This window comes from Lepisosteus oculatus, chromosome 14 (assembly GCF_040954835.1).
Source record: "Lepisosteus oculatus isolate fLepOcu1 chromosome 14, fLepOcu1.hap2, whole genome shotgun sequence".
NCBI lineage: Eukaryota > Metazoa > Chordata > Actinopteri > Semionotiformes > Lepisosteidae > Lepisosteus > Lepisosteus oculatus.
In genome coordinates this window covers 43,515,256-43,528,165 of record NC_090709.1, presented here as the reverse complement: position 1 = coordinate 43,528,165, position 12,910 = coordinate 43,515,256, and the positions used below count along the sequence as shown (strand labels likewise).

General features: G+C 38.6%; 1 protein-coding gene across 1 annotated transcript in view; it reads left to right on the top strand.

Annotated features, from left to right (window-relative positions):
* The window catches only part of LOC138242634 (uncharacterized), a 51,562-nt gene that overhangs the window by 5,873 nt on the left and 32,779 nt on the right, over positions 1-12,910 (top strand). Inside the window, exons 2-3 of the mRNA XM_069198184.1 lie at positions 1,355-1,798; positions 9,531-10,539. Coding sequence (XP_069054285.1) covers positions 1,355-1,798; positions 9,531-10,539 — 1,453 coding nt within the window. The remainder of the gene's footprint in view (positions 1-1,354; positions 1,799-9,530; positions 10,540-12,910) is intronic.

The window sequence follows — 12,910 nt, the reverse complement described above, 5'->3', positions numbered from 1 at the left end:
ATTCTTTAGATACGCGATTCCATATTATATTCCCTTTTAATCAAATTCTAAAAATATGCTTGTTGACTCCGGAAAGATTTTGATGCTTAAAATTTTTAGGGAGAAATGGAATACTGGTGTGTATTTTTTCTTTAAAGTACCAAGACCAGCTATATACTGTATGTTTATGTTCCAAAATTAATATCGTTTATGGCCTTCACACGCGTTACAGTATGCTCCTATTCTTTTTATGCTCAGCTACTAAGATTTCCCTTCAGTGGTAAAATTCAATATCTACAACGGGCACAGAAAAGACGTTTACTGTAAGTCTTTCTACGACAGACCAACGGACCACGAGTGCCCCTGTCGGTCAACCAATCACGTACCGCGGTATCCCGCGTCATCTTGCGTCACGATGCGCGACGCCGTAGCCAATTACCTCCGGTACGTGTCTGTACCGCGTACTTTGAATGGCTGCATCTGTAGTAGTGATATTATTATAGTAGACTCACATTTTACATTGTAATTAGGCTCCTGACAAAGCCTGTATATCCAAAATCACATATAATCAGAACACCACCACATCAACCGAGATTGACTCGGGTTAAAAAAAAGATTTAAGATCAGTTTGGTGGGGGTTTGGGTAAAAAAAAGATGACCTGTGCATCACTAAAGACAATAGACTTCTGCACAGCGGCAAGGACATCGCCACCAAACTGACATAATTTCATTCTAGGTGCATAAAACTAAAACACTGAAGCGATAGGTGCTGATGGGGAGAGTGAAGGAGAGGTGGTCTGTCATAACTCAAGCTTCATTAAAACACAAAGGCAACTGAAGGGTACAGCCAAGGAGAATGAGTTGAAACTGCCTTTTGGCAGACCCTCAAGCCAGCCAAGCCTTCGACTAGGCTGGTGGGCGCCCCACTAATGACACACAGTCTCCTTAAAGACTGCTGAAACCCCAATACCTAGACTCAACACACAAGTCCCTGCTCCCACTTTTTACAGCTTGCAGTTCTTAACAGTGCCCCTAGCCCCTTCATAGCGGACACTACAATATTCTTTCCTCTGACTTAAACAGTTTTAAGAAAAATGATTAGGTGAGCCCGCGGACCACACTTTGAGAATTACTGGTTTAAAGTATAATAAAAACAGTGATATAACTTAACTCGCCTTGCCTTTCCTCTTCGTACTTGTCAAATATGGTGATGCTGCATGATAACAAGTGACCAAATCCCAAAGAGCAGCTCAGATGTGTGCTACTAGAGTTGAGCTATTAGAGTTGAGTTCTTGAAATTTCCTGCATTATTTACATTTTTACATTTTTTCTAAGCTCATGCTAAAGGTCTCGTCGTCTTCTCCTGTGTTTTCAGGCTCAGTGGCCCGTGCTCTTCCTGATGCTGGGGAAAGGGCTCCTCTTGAACAGCAACACAGAGAGGAGGAGTGGGGCTCCAGTCTGATGCAGGAGACAGAGCTCCCTGCTGCAGAAGGGAAAGAGACACTCAGGGAGCAGCACACAGAGAGCAGACAGAGTGTCAAGGATCTGGACTCTGTGCCCATGATGAAGACAGAGCCGGAGAGTGAGACAACTGGGTTATTAGGATGTGAGGATTTTACAAGGAAGGTTAATATTCTGGACAATAATACTATTACAATAAATTACAATGCTCTAGAATCTGTGTCTGTACAGAGGATCAAAGAGGAGGAGCTGGATGAACTGGATGGGTTTAATCTTACAGAGCAGTACATGGTGATCCAGCTAATTGATCCCGCAGAGCAGCAGACATTTTTAGATCTTAGTCTTGTCTCTGAGCCTGGTAAGTGTTCTTTCTAATTTTTAAAAAAATGTTCTCCATCTTTCACAATAATGTCGTCCAGATAACACTGTGTACCTGTAGTTCCCTGCATGGCTTGTTCCATCACCCTCTGCCATACAGCTTGAGCCCTAGAAACTACAGATGCAGCCATTCAAAATGGGTGGGGTATTTCGCGGCATACACCAGAGGGCGTGTCGCGTTATCACGTGTTATCATGCAGTATCACGCAGTTAATCGCGTCATTTGACGTCATGCCGGAAACTATCCGGCGTCACCTTGTAAAACCGCCAGGGGGAGCTTAACCTCTCATGTACAGCATTTGAGCTTTTAATTTTGAACTGTGTATTACAGCATGTTAATCATCAGTCATGTTGGTATATTTTATGAAAGCAAGATTGCTCAGTTGGACAAAAGTACACAACCTACCTTTATCAGAAATATTTATGCATCAAAGCCTTTACCGAAGATATTAATAATAGTATTAATAATGAGTGACATTGGACAAGCTGTATACTCAAAGTATAATTTCTTAAGCACATTTGTACAAGCACTTGGAATCTGTCCAAGCCATACTTTGTTATCAACGCTTTCTTTTCCATATACCAGATTTTATGGAACCACTTCAGAATGGTGTCAGCCAGTCAGATTCCAGGAATCGGTACTTTAAAGGAAAAATACACACCGGTATTCCATTTCTCCCTAACGATTTTAAGCATCGAAGTATTTAACTAGCATGTGAAATAGCGTGTGAAAAAGTGGTAGTTTTAAGCTTTTCTGCTAATATAATATGGAATCGCGTATCTAAAGAATTTAAGAACGATATGATTATATTCGTGTACTGCGACAGGGCTGTGTAGGGCTGTTTCGGCTTTCTCTTCATGCGCCTTCCCTTGTAGCTTACTGGTCTACGTGCCCGATTACCAACTCATGGGTTGTGTGTTCAAATCCAGTTGGTGCTGGACTTTTCTTTTAACAAACATTTCTTTGAAAAAATAGAATAGCAATATTATGGACAATCAATTGACTTTTATATTTCAAAATATCACAACATGATCGATTCTAAGTCATTTTTGATAACAATGAATAGTTACCTTCTTCCCTTCTGACAACGGTCCCTGCTTCTGCTTCCTGCTTCTATTGTGTGTGTGTGTGTAATAGAGTAAATTTTTATAGAGAAATGGAGGCTGGACAGTATGCGTTACAATATAAACATTTATATTGATTTAAATCGTGTTTTGATTTAAATCCCAAACGCGTGTTTAATTATATGTGTTTTTTTATCATAATCAGGCTAATGCAACATAAATTGATACAGTATCTTTGTCTTCTAAGTATCTTAATAAACTTTCAGCATAGCTTTCTATCCGTTTAGATTTATATTTCTTGGGATTTTGGGATCAAACGTGGAAGGATTAGATTGTAATCGTTTTTATTTTTCAAATACGTTTTAGAAAAGTGTAATCTATACCTGCCCAGACTGTACGCCTTCCTAAACCCCGCCCTGACCACTTTCACTCCTGTCCTGCTCTTCCCCGCGCACCCCAGCCGGGCACTCTTCGGCCTCTGCCCGGGACGAATGTATATTTTGATCTTTACACCCGGCGTGGCACCGAGGGAGCGTCTGCATTTATAACTTAGTTTTTAAAATTAGTCAAGCAATATGAAGCATCTCCTTTTACTTTTAAGTCCCTTAAATACATTGAGCACAGCTTTCTCACCACTTAAGATTACTTTTTGATACCATCCTTACACAAAGCAGAAACTTTCTGATGACATACAGTACAAGTGGAAAGATTACAGATTTTAATCGTCTTTAATTTTGTTACGTTATACGTTTTAGGAATGTTTTATCTAAACAAACACCACAAAACTATTCTCGATTGTATTTCTGAATGTTATATTACACCTACAGTAGTTCACTGCTTTAAATACATCGAATTAAGAAAGTTAGGTGTAGCACTTTAGATCTTTTTTTCTGAACCAGGGAAAATCTGATCATGTTTCTCTATAACAATAATAAAAAACTTTATTTTACATATCACCTTTAAAAGTGGCATCTCAAAGCAATACAGTAGATGGAAAAACAGTTAAAGGTTAAACATTAGAGGCTTGCCACACCCGGACTGTTAAACCAACGCATTAGCACGTCAAAGCCCATTGAGGACCCGGGCGCAATAGTTGTTTTGTCCCTTGATTTACTGATCTGCATTAATTATGGAAATTGAGTTCCTGCTCTTTGCAGACGACCTGGTCCCGCTGTCGCCCACAGAACAAAGGCTGCGCCAGAACCTGGCACTGCTGGAGCAGCACTGTCAGACCTGGGCGCCAACAGTCAATCTGGACAAGACCAGAGTTATGGTTTTCCAGAAAAAAAGCCAGACCTCAGGGAAACAGGTACAAATTCACACTTAACAACACATTAACACCTAACAACGGGAGCAGGGACGAATTAGGCCAGTACCCACTATTGTTAAACATACAGAAAAGAATATTAAAGTATTGAATATTAGTATTGGCTTTAGTATTAGCCATACAGAACATTAAAGTGCCCCTTTTCCATTCAGCGGGAGCCTGAGCCGCTGTGTCCTATCTTCTGACAGTCGCCGTTGTGAATGTCTGTAGAGTGTATCTTATTTTTAGTACTATATTTTTGTATTATATTCCCTATTAATCAAACTCTAAGAGTATGTATCGGCTTGTCCCCTCCTCCCGCCCCTCTCTGTGTACAGTAGAGCCTCCTGTCCAGCCAGCACATTTCCACATTCACAACTGCGACATATAAAATGTTTGCACATATAGTTAAATTATTAGTTGTTTTTCAGGAAGTTAAAAAAAACACTTGAATTACTCATCCAGTCTCTCGAAATAAAGTTATTTTTCAAGCAATGCAACAAACGTCGGGCAATGTGTTTTTTTTAATCCAACATTGACAGCCACATCTTAAATCTTGTCAGTCAGCTCTTTTTTCTCTATTTGAATTGTGGCTTACACATCGCACGACTTTAAAAGCTAGAAAGACAGGTTTCGATTCACATTAGCTGGCGAGCCTTGTTAACAAAAAAACTAATAATAATGTAACATGCCACTGTTTGTTCATGAACAAAGTTATACTGAGATTTCCTTAGATACGCGATTAAAAAACAAATAAAAAAAATTTTGAATCCCCGGCGGAACACATTCCATAAGAATCAGCGCTTTTACAGTATATATCGCCTTTAGAGGTTGCTTCTCAAAACACTTTACAGGATAAAAACAACAAGAACAGCAACAACAACAATATTGTATTTCATTGCACTTTGAAAACCAAGTAATAACCTAACTATATGTGCAAACGTTTCATATGTTGCTGTTGTGAATGCCTGTGGAGTGTATCTTATTTGCCTTGCGTCCTGGTTATCTCGCTCGCCCTCCCCCCCTCTCTCCCTCAATTCAATTCAAGGTGTTTTATTAGCATGACAGATGGGTACAATCAGTGTTGGGTATTTACTTTGCTTTGAGATTCCACTTTTAAAGGTGATATATAAAATTTTGACTAAAATAAATTGATAGAACTGGACAGGCGAGACGTTTATCCAGAGAGCGAGTGATCAGAAAAAGGAACAGCTGTTACACCCAGGTTTTACGCTCTCTCTCTGTTGAATGAATGAAAGCATTTTATTAAAAACGCGTTTGCGTTTGTCTGGGTATTTACTTTGTAATCTGTGGTTTACATCTACTGTATTGTTTTGAGATGCCACTTTTAAAGGTGATATGTAAAATAAAGTTTTTTATTATTGTTATAGAGAAACATGATCAGATTTTCCCTGGTTCAGAAAAAAGACGATTAAAATCTTTAATCTTTGCACTTGTATGTCATCGGAAAATACAATCAGTTTCTGCTTTGTGTAAGGATGGTGTCAAAAAGTAATCTAAGTGGTGAGAAAGCTGTGCTCCTCAAAGCGCTTTACAGGATAAAAACAATAACAACAATAGTGGCTGGGCAAACAATTTTTTTTATAGAAATACAAAATGAGATACTGTATAATGATGTGCATGAATAAAGTTATACTGCAATTTTCCTTAGATACGCGATTTAAAAAAAATAAGAATTTTTTTAATCCCGGGCGGAACACATTCCATAAGAATCAGCGCTTTTATACAGTATATCGCCTTTAAACACATATATTTAAACATGCGTTTACGATTTAAATCAAAACGCGATTCAAATCAATATAAATGTTTATTTTGTAACGCATAGGTAACTATTCATTGTTATTAAAAAGACTTAAATTCGATCATGTTGTGATATTTAGAAATATAAATTTGTTTGGTGCGAGTGAGGTTTTATTTAATCTTTGACCAAGGGAAACGTTTCATTTTTTCAAAGAAATGTTTGTTAAAAAATAAAGTCATAGTTCCATGGGATTTGATCACAGACCGTGTGACGTGGAAGTCAGGCACCTAACCCACAGCGCCACCGGCACAGTCACATGCTGAGGGCTAAAAAAGCACTACAGAAACATTATCGACAGACAATGTACAGATTTGATAAAGCTATAAAATAATGTAATTAGGCACAGAAGAATTTTACAGCACAGTACAATAATAAATGCTTTAGAAGCATAAATTACCTTTCACTCAATTTAAACACAAGCTGTCTTTAGCCCTCTAAGCTGGTTCATACAGAAATGTAGAGATCCAGGCTCAGAACACACAGCTTCATTAGCGAATACATATGCAGGACAAGTGGAGAAGACGTTTTACAGTGGATGGATTTTTAGAAACATCCCATCAGTGACATCACTGAAGTCAACTCCTAGGTAACTCTCGTGTGGATAGTTTCACAAGAATCAGACAAAGGTTTAAGCATTGCTTGTTCTAGATAAAACTGCAAAAAAAAGCAACAACCCATAATGTACTTCTTTGCGGCTCTGTTTGCCCAAATCAGATATTCACAACGTGAAATTAGAAAATAATATTACGTAACCAAAATCCGCAATATGAAAACAGAACCTGTGTAATTGTTGACAGATGATGTACTTGTAACATTTTTACAAGACGAACTACAACATTTAAAAAATGACTTGTATGTACTTGATATCTCTAATCAATCCACTGCACTGCATTAAAACAAAACGAAAACTAAAACGCCCTGGGCATACCGTTTCGTGCTTCTTATCAGTTGCTCAAAAGTAATTTGACCGTATGAAATGCATAATATAAACCTAGAAACATATACGTGAGCAGTATTTACGTAGTATCAGTGTCAAGACATTCCTCTCAAATACTGTAAATCAAGTTAAAAATATCTCAAGACCGATACTGGTCATAATGAAACCATGTTTCGTGTATGTTTTCTTTAAAGTACCGAGACCAGCCATATACTGTATGTTTATGTTCCAAAATTAATATCGTTTATGGCCTTCACACGCGTTGCAGTATGCTCCTATTCTTTTTATGCTCAGCTACTAAGATTTCCCTTCAGTGGTAAAATTCAATATCTACAATGAGCAGAGTAAAGACGTTTACTGTAAATCTTTCTACGACAGACCAACGGACCACGAGTGCCCCTGTCGGTCAACCAATCATGTACCGCGGTACCCCACGTCATCTTGCGTCACGATGCGCGACGCCGTAGCCAATTACTTCCGGTACGTGTCTGTACCGCGCACTTTGAATGGTTGCATCTGTAGGTGATTGTATTGCTAGTATTAATTGTCAAACGTTGCTTTGATGATTCTTCAGTCTCCATTTGAAGATATCTCTAGGCCGAGTCAGTCTTGGAGAAATGCTCATCTCCTGCTAACGTTACAAAATTGCCTTCTATACAAGGTAAAGGGTAATGAACACTGAGAGGTACAGGGTTTATAGTAACTTTAAAATCTTTACAAATGTGCACATCACCAACCTTTCCTCAGTTCAGAACTGGGACTGTTGGATTTCATTCCATTCAGATTTAGACAAGATTCCCATTTCCTCTAAATGTTGTAATTGTGGCTCCACCTTAAGACAAATAACATATGGTACAGGGTGTCACGATCCATCTCATTAACTGCAGTTTTTGTGTTAATTTCCTTCAAGGTTACATTGACTTACTTAATTCCAAGTTTTGCATTAGGCAACAACTGTGAAATTCTCTTTTTGGTGGGTTTGTTACTGGAAGAGCCTAGATTTAGTGCCCTGATGGAGCTCCCATCGAGGGGACTTTTTTTCAACCACTCATGACCTGACAATACAGACACCTCTTTTCCAGCAAATAAAGGTCTGGCTTACGTGTTTTTACATTGGAGGCTACATTTCCTTTAATTTCCCAAGAGTCGGCACAGTCTCACCAGTGAAAGTTGTGTCTAGCTCCATTTCTAGTTTTACTCCAGACACTTCTGGTATTATCCAAATCATTCTCCTATCATCCTCCCTAATGCTATACAGTTGCAATCATCCCAGATCATCCCCAATTGAGTTTGTATCAGTATGTGATGCACCTTGTTCAATTTCAGAGTATGTGCTTTAGTGGTTTTGCTTTTTTCCAACACTGTTGCCTGTTTTTCTGGGATTTCATTTTCGCTGCTCTACACATTCTTAATGTAGCCACGTTTGTGGCAGTTTCCACAGTCTTTTTCTCTAAACCAACATGTGACCCCAGTCAGTGGGGTCATGTGAGGATTTGCCACCATGAAAACAAGGCTGCCCTTTCCAGTATTTTTTAACAAAAATCTTATGTGTAACACATGCAACTATTTTCTGATGCAATTCGTTTGCATCTTTGGTAGCCATTTCCATCAAAATCACAATGTTTAAAGCGTGCCGCAGTGTTAAATTGTGCTCAGTGAGCAGCTGAGTCTGTGTGTTTTCACTGAGCAACCCACTCACCAGTCTGTCCATCAAAGCATTTGACAGCCCGGAGCCAAACTGACACTGTTCTGATGATCTATGTAGCGCTGCGAAGTATTCTGATATGCTTTCAGTCTTTCACTGGTTTCATTTATGAAATGGAAATCTCTCCACTATGATCAATGGCTTTCAGCTCAAATGATTCCACAGGGCAACCACATTTTCTTTAAATGTCTTTTCAGAAGGTTTTGCCGGTGTCATATCGAATTAGGGGATACTATTGTGTATGCAGATAACATGGCTAAGGTGAATTTTTCTGCTTACCCATAAAATATTTCAGGCAAAGAAAAAAATACAGAAAACTATCTTTTTATGTTTATTTTAGTTCCTCTCCAGGAGTTCGTTTCTTTAATGCACATTAAGACTGAATTCATAGGAATATGTAATTGCCGATTAACACCTCATTTCTCATAATTGTAATACTTAAGTAACTGGTTTAAAGTATAATAAAAACAATGATACAATTGAACTATTCTTGCCTTGCCTTTCCTCTTCGTACTTGTCATATTGATGGTAATGCTGCATAATTACAAGTGACCAGATCCCAAAGAGCAGCTCAGATGTGTGAGTTCAATTTGTGAAATTTTCTGCATTTTTTAAATTTGTATTTACACTACTTGTATTTTTTTCACCACTGACTAGGTATACATGAATTTGTGTGAAAATGATGTAATTATGTAATTACACTACATAATTCATGATTATTTTAGTTTTTACAACTTTACTTATATGCAGATACTACAGAATGTCTTTGCTATCTCATATTTAAATTTTAAGATTTTTTTTTGTATTGGAATGACTTCATTTTCATCACTTCTCCAAGCTCATGCTAAAGGTCTTGTCATCTTGTCCTGTGTTATAGGCTCAGAGGCCAGTGCTCTCCCTGATGCTGGGGAAAGTGCTCCTCTTGAAGAGCAGCACAGTAAGGAGGAGTGGGGCTCCAGTCTGATGCAGGATACAGGTCTCACTACTGCAGAAGGGACAGAGACACCTAATGAGCAGCACACAGAGAGCAGACAGAGTGTTGAGGATCTGGACTCTGTGCCTGTGATTAAAACAGAGCCTGAGAGTGAGACAGCTGGGTTCTTAGTATTTGATGATTTTACAGGGAAAGTTAATATTCTGGACAATAATACTATTACAATAAATTTCAATGCTCTAGAATCTCTGTCTATACAGAGGCTCAAAGAGGAGGAGCTGAATGACCTGGATGGGTTTAATCTCACAGAGCAGAACGTTGAGCCCCAGTTGATTGACCCTGCAGAGCAGCAGACTGATATACCTGGTGAAGAGAACAGTACTGAGTCACAGCACACAATGGAGAGTCATTATAGGGAGGAACAACAACAACTCCAACAGGGCTTGATGATAATAAGGCCTTGTTCCGTTAAGGTGGAGAGACTGTCATTGCAGAAGTGGTTTAAACAATCGGATAATCCCTTAGTATCAAAGGACTTTGTAGAGAAGTGTAATCTGAACACTAAGAATATTGCAAAGCATATAAAAGAACTAGAGTTGGTCTCTGTACAAGGGTGCAGGGAAGAGGGAGAGAAGGAATTTAATGTTTTCAGTCTAAGGGAGCAGGAAAGTGGGTCCCAGCTGATTCAACCTGCAGAGCAGCAGACTGATATATCTGGCGAAGAGAACAGCACTGAGTTACAGCACACAGAGGGGGATCAGGACCGAGAGGAAAGAGAGGAACAACAGGGAGGCCCACAGGACTTGATAAGAATGATCCCTTCTTCTGCAAACATGCAGAGATTGTCAGTGCAGCAGACTAAAGCCCAGAAACTTAGGAAGACTCATCCCAAACCTTGTTCAGATAAAGTGGTGAAAATGTCTGTTCAGCACAAACGACAACAATGTTTTAGGCAACCAAGTAAATTAAAAAGTCACCAGCGCACTCATACTGGTGAGAAACCATTAACCTGCAGTCAGTGTGGGAAAAGATTTAATCGGGCAAGTCATTTAAAAACCCACTTACGAATTCACACAGGAGAGAAACCATTCACCTGCCGCCATTGTGGGAAGAGTTTTAATAGGGCAAGCAGTTTACAAAAACACCAACTCATTCACACAGGTGAGAAACCATTTAACTGCAGTCAGTGTGGGAAAAAGTTTACTCAGAAAAACCATTTAAAAACCCACCAGCTTAGTCATACAGGAGAGAAACCATTCAGCTGCAGTCGGTGTGGGAAAACGTTTACTCAGAAAAACCATTTAAAAACCCACCAGCTTAGTCATACAGGAGAGAAACCATTCAGCTGCAGTCAGTGTGGGAAAAGTTTTAGTCTGCAACGCAGTTTAAAAACACACCAGCTTATTCACAGAGGAGAGAAACACATGATAAGATGGTACACAGAAGTTTAGAGTTGTACAATGATTTATGAATTTGAAACTTCAAATACTTGTTTTTTTTCTAATCTATTGCACCATGGCTAGATTCATGAAATAAATGAATATCTGAGGTGTTTAACCTCATAGCAGAAGTCACAGATTGGGTGTCTTTACGGGTTTTACATTTACAACACCCTCAAGTTAAACTTACATCATCATAAACAACACATTTAAAAAAATACAAGTGATACACTTGTGCATGTAAGCTCCAACATTCTCTATATCCAGCCATTAAATTTATTTTCACGGTAGTGAAACTATGTTTTTATATAACATTGTTTACCTTTTTGCTTAGAAACATTATCAATATGAGTTTCGCTCTTCAAACCTGAGTACTTTCACAACAGAAATGTGGATTTCACCCCTGCTTCAAGCATAATAAGTTCAAACTCAGGTGTATATGTATTCAGGGTATGTTTTTACTGTTGAATTTCTTAGCCTGTTATTTTCCTCCTGTTGTGTAGTGTTACGTTTGGCAGGGGCAGATGAATGGTAGCTCTTCCAGTTCAGACAATTTACGTTCTCTGGAGTGACTGAGCTCCACAGCTGCACTTTTTCTTGTCTGTTCAGCTCTGATTGAGGTTTTCTTTTTAGATTCTTAATGTTGCTTTAGCTTCACAGAAAGCTCTTCATCTTCATCTTCATCAAGTTCAAGTTGAAAATCCCTATAACTAGACATCAATACATTGCAGTTTTTGAGGTTCACTGTATGTTCTTAATGGACTCTCATATTTAAACGTGAGTTTCCCGTTTCATTTCTTTGTCAAAGTTCAGTTTGATTGTGTTGCAGAATGAGAACTCATCAGCTACATATGTGTCATCTAACCTTGTAATGCAATTAAACACACCTGCTTATGCATGATGTATCAGCAGTGCATTCTTCTGAAACTTCACGTACATTCACCTTTTAATTAATAAGTGCATGGCTGAGGTCATTCACCCATTTGGTCAACTCTCAAATGAAGGAATTCTGTATCATATATATCATGAGTACACTGTCCCAGAAAAAAACATTCAAATGCCAGAACACATTTTTATATCAGTGGTTCTTATCTGCTATACTGCAGTTTTATTGCAGCCTGTACCCCCTTTGGTTCTCAAAATCTAAAAATAAAAGAGTTTTTTAATCAAAGTAGTGTTTACTAAAACAGATTTCAAACCAATGAGTTTAATAAAACAACATAGTTGTGAAACATTTTGTAGTTGTGGTGCTCTCAACACTACTTTCACTTCTTCCTGTGCCTCTTGAAGGCCATCATTGTTAATCACGTGAGATTTCTCTTTATGGAAATTCACACTTGGCATATTTAGATATTAGTCTTGTCTCTGAGCCTGGTAAGTGTTCTATCTATTTTTTTTTAAATGTTCTCCATCCTTCACAATAATGTCGTCCAGATAACGCTGTGTACCTGGAGTTCCCTGCAGGGCTTGTTCCATCACCCTCTGCCATAGAGCTTGAGCCCCAGAAACTAGGTGATTGTATTGAAACAGGCCTTTGCTAGTATTAATTGTCAAACATTGCTTTGATGATTCTTCAGTTTCCATTTGAAGATATCCCTGGGCCGAGTCAGTCTTGGAGAAATGCTCACCTCCTGCTAACGTTACAAAATTGCCTTCTACACAAGGTAAAGGGTAATGAACACTGAGGAGTACAGGGTTTATAGTAACTTTAAAATCTCTACAAATGTGCACATCACCAGCCTTTCCTCAGTTCAGAACTGGGACTGTTGGATTTTCTCATTCCATTCAGATTTAGACAAGATTCCCATTTCCTCTAAATGTTGTAATTGTGACTCCACCTTAAGACAAATAACATATGGTACAGGGTGTCGCGATCCATCTCAT